This window comes from Meles meles, chromosome 5 (assembly GCF_922984935.1).
Source record: "Meles meles chromosome 5, mMelMel3.1 paternal haplotype, whole genome shotgun sequence".
NCBI lineage: Eukaryota > Metazoa > Chordata > Mammalia > Carnivora > Mustelidae > Meles > Meles meles.
In genome coordinates this window covers 152,705,684-152,707,540 of record NC_060070.1, presented here as the reverse complement: position 1 = coordinate 152,707,540, position 1,857 = coordinate 152,705,684, and the positions used below count along the sequence as shown (strand labels likewise).

Below are 1,857 nucleotides of genomic sequence, written 5' to 3'. Positions count from 1 at the left end.
CTACTTCCACCTCATACCCTAGGATAAGTCCATTATTTAAAACAGCAAATGGCCCAATAGCTATTGGAGACAGTTCAACTTTTCAATCCTTTCTTTACCTCTGGGAAAGCTGACCTTGGCCCTGCTCATTATAATTTTCATGTTACACTTAAGACAATGGTATTAGTTTTGGCATTTGAAAAGACACATGACTTGGAGAGGTGTCTGGCTGGCTCAGTTCGTAGATCATCTAACTCTTAATCCCAGGATTGTGAGTTTGAGGCCCATAGCAGGTGTGGAGAGTACTTTTAAAAAAAAGAGAAAGAGAGAGAAAGAAAGATACCTGATTTGTATCTCACCTAAATGAATTAGGCAAAAATAAAAGCTGCTCTAGGAAAAAAGAAAGAAAAAAGAAATTTCCTTGAGAGATGTCAGCTGAAATTTTCCATGACACATGCAGGACACAAACATATTAAAAATTCTGGCATTTAAAGTCATCCCTCAAAGGGTCTTCCCTGCCTAGTCATCTAGAGTCATGTGCTCTTGCTAGCACGTTCTTCATTGCTCCCCTCATATCCTTGTTCCTCACTGTGTATATGACAGGGTTGACCATGGGCGTGATGATAGTGTAGAACAGAGAAACAAACTTACCCTGATCCTGGGAGTGGTTGTTGCTGGGCTGGAGGTAAGCATAGATGGCTGTGCCATAGAACAAATAGACCACTGTGATGTGGGACCCACATGTGGCAAATGCTTTCCTCTGCCCTGAGGCTGACTTCATTCTTAAGACTGCCCTAACAATCCAACCATAGGAAAAGGTGATTAATGACACAGGTATGATAAGAAAGATCATGCTGGAAAAGAAGATCTCAGACTCATATACAGTAGTATCAACACAGACAAGCTTGAGCAGTGAGGGGACCTCACAAAAGAAGTGGTCTATTTTATTTCTCCCACAAATTGCTACAAGGAAGATAAGCACTGTCTCCAATGAGGAGTTGGCAAAACCAATGAACCATGATGCAAAAGCCATGAGGGCACAGAGATGGGGGTGCATGATCACAGTGTACTGCAGGGGCTTGCAGACTGCTGCATAGCGGTCAAATGCCATGAACCCTAAGAGAATGCATTCTGTGCCTCCCAAACCTAGTGAGAGGAACAGCTGAGTTACACAGACACCAAAGGAGATAGACTTGTCTGCTGTCCTGAGATGAACCAGGAGCTGAGGGACAGTGCTGGTCATGTAACACAGGTCCAAAAAGCTTAGGTTGGAGAGGAGAAAGTACGTGGGAGTCTGAAGATGTGGGTCGATGTGGGACAAGGCAATGATGGTGGTGTTTCCCAGCATAGTGAACAGATAGAAGATCAGGAGGACCATAAAGAGGACTATCTCCAGTTGAGGTCGGTCAGAGAAACCCAACAGTAAAAACCCAGTGAAAGAACTGCCATTCTTCTGTTCCATCCTCTCTTAGCACATGTTTCCTGTTAGGATCAAGTGTTTAACAATTTTTAAAATAAATCTTCAAAAAAATAAATGGTTGGTGGTTCTATAATGTTACAAGACATGACCCTCAGATTTTATCAGTAACTATTTGAATAAATAATGTACTCATTTATATTGACATAGCTCTTACCAATACAGTTCCATATTATCACAAAAGTATGTCATTTATATTTAGTATCAGAAAAGTGAAAAAATGGACCTTGTGCTTGCTTAAGTCAGAGATATAAAAGGCCTCTTGTTCTGAGCTTAAAAGGACTTATAGTACTGTAAGTATAAACATACATTTTAAAGAGAGCAGGGATGAGGGAAAAAGAGGGAGAATCAGAAAGAAACAGAAGGAGATGCGGAGAAAAGGAAAGACATTATTGTAAATA

At 40.9% G+C, this 1,857-nt stretch overlaps 1 protein-coding gene across 1 annotated transcript; it reads right to left on the bottom strand.

Annotated features, from left to right (window-relative positions):
* Positions 1 to 502: 502 nt before the first annotated feature.
* Positions 503 to 1,441, bottom strand: LOC123941279 (putative olfactory receptor 2B8). Its single transcript, XM_046004231.1, has one exon. The coding sequence runs from the start codon at positions 1,439 to 1,441 to the stop codon at positions 503 to 505; it is 939 nt and encodes a 312-aa protein (XP_045860187.1).
* Between the last annotated feature and the right edge of the window lie 416 nt (positions 1,442 to 1,857).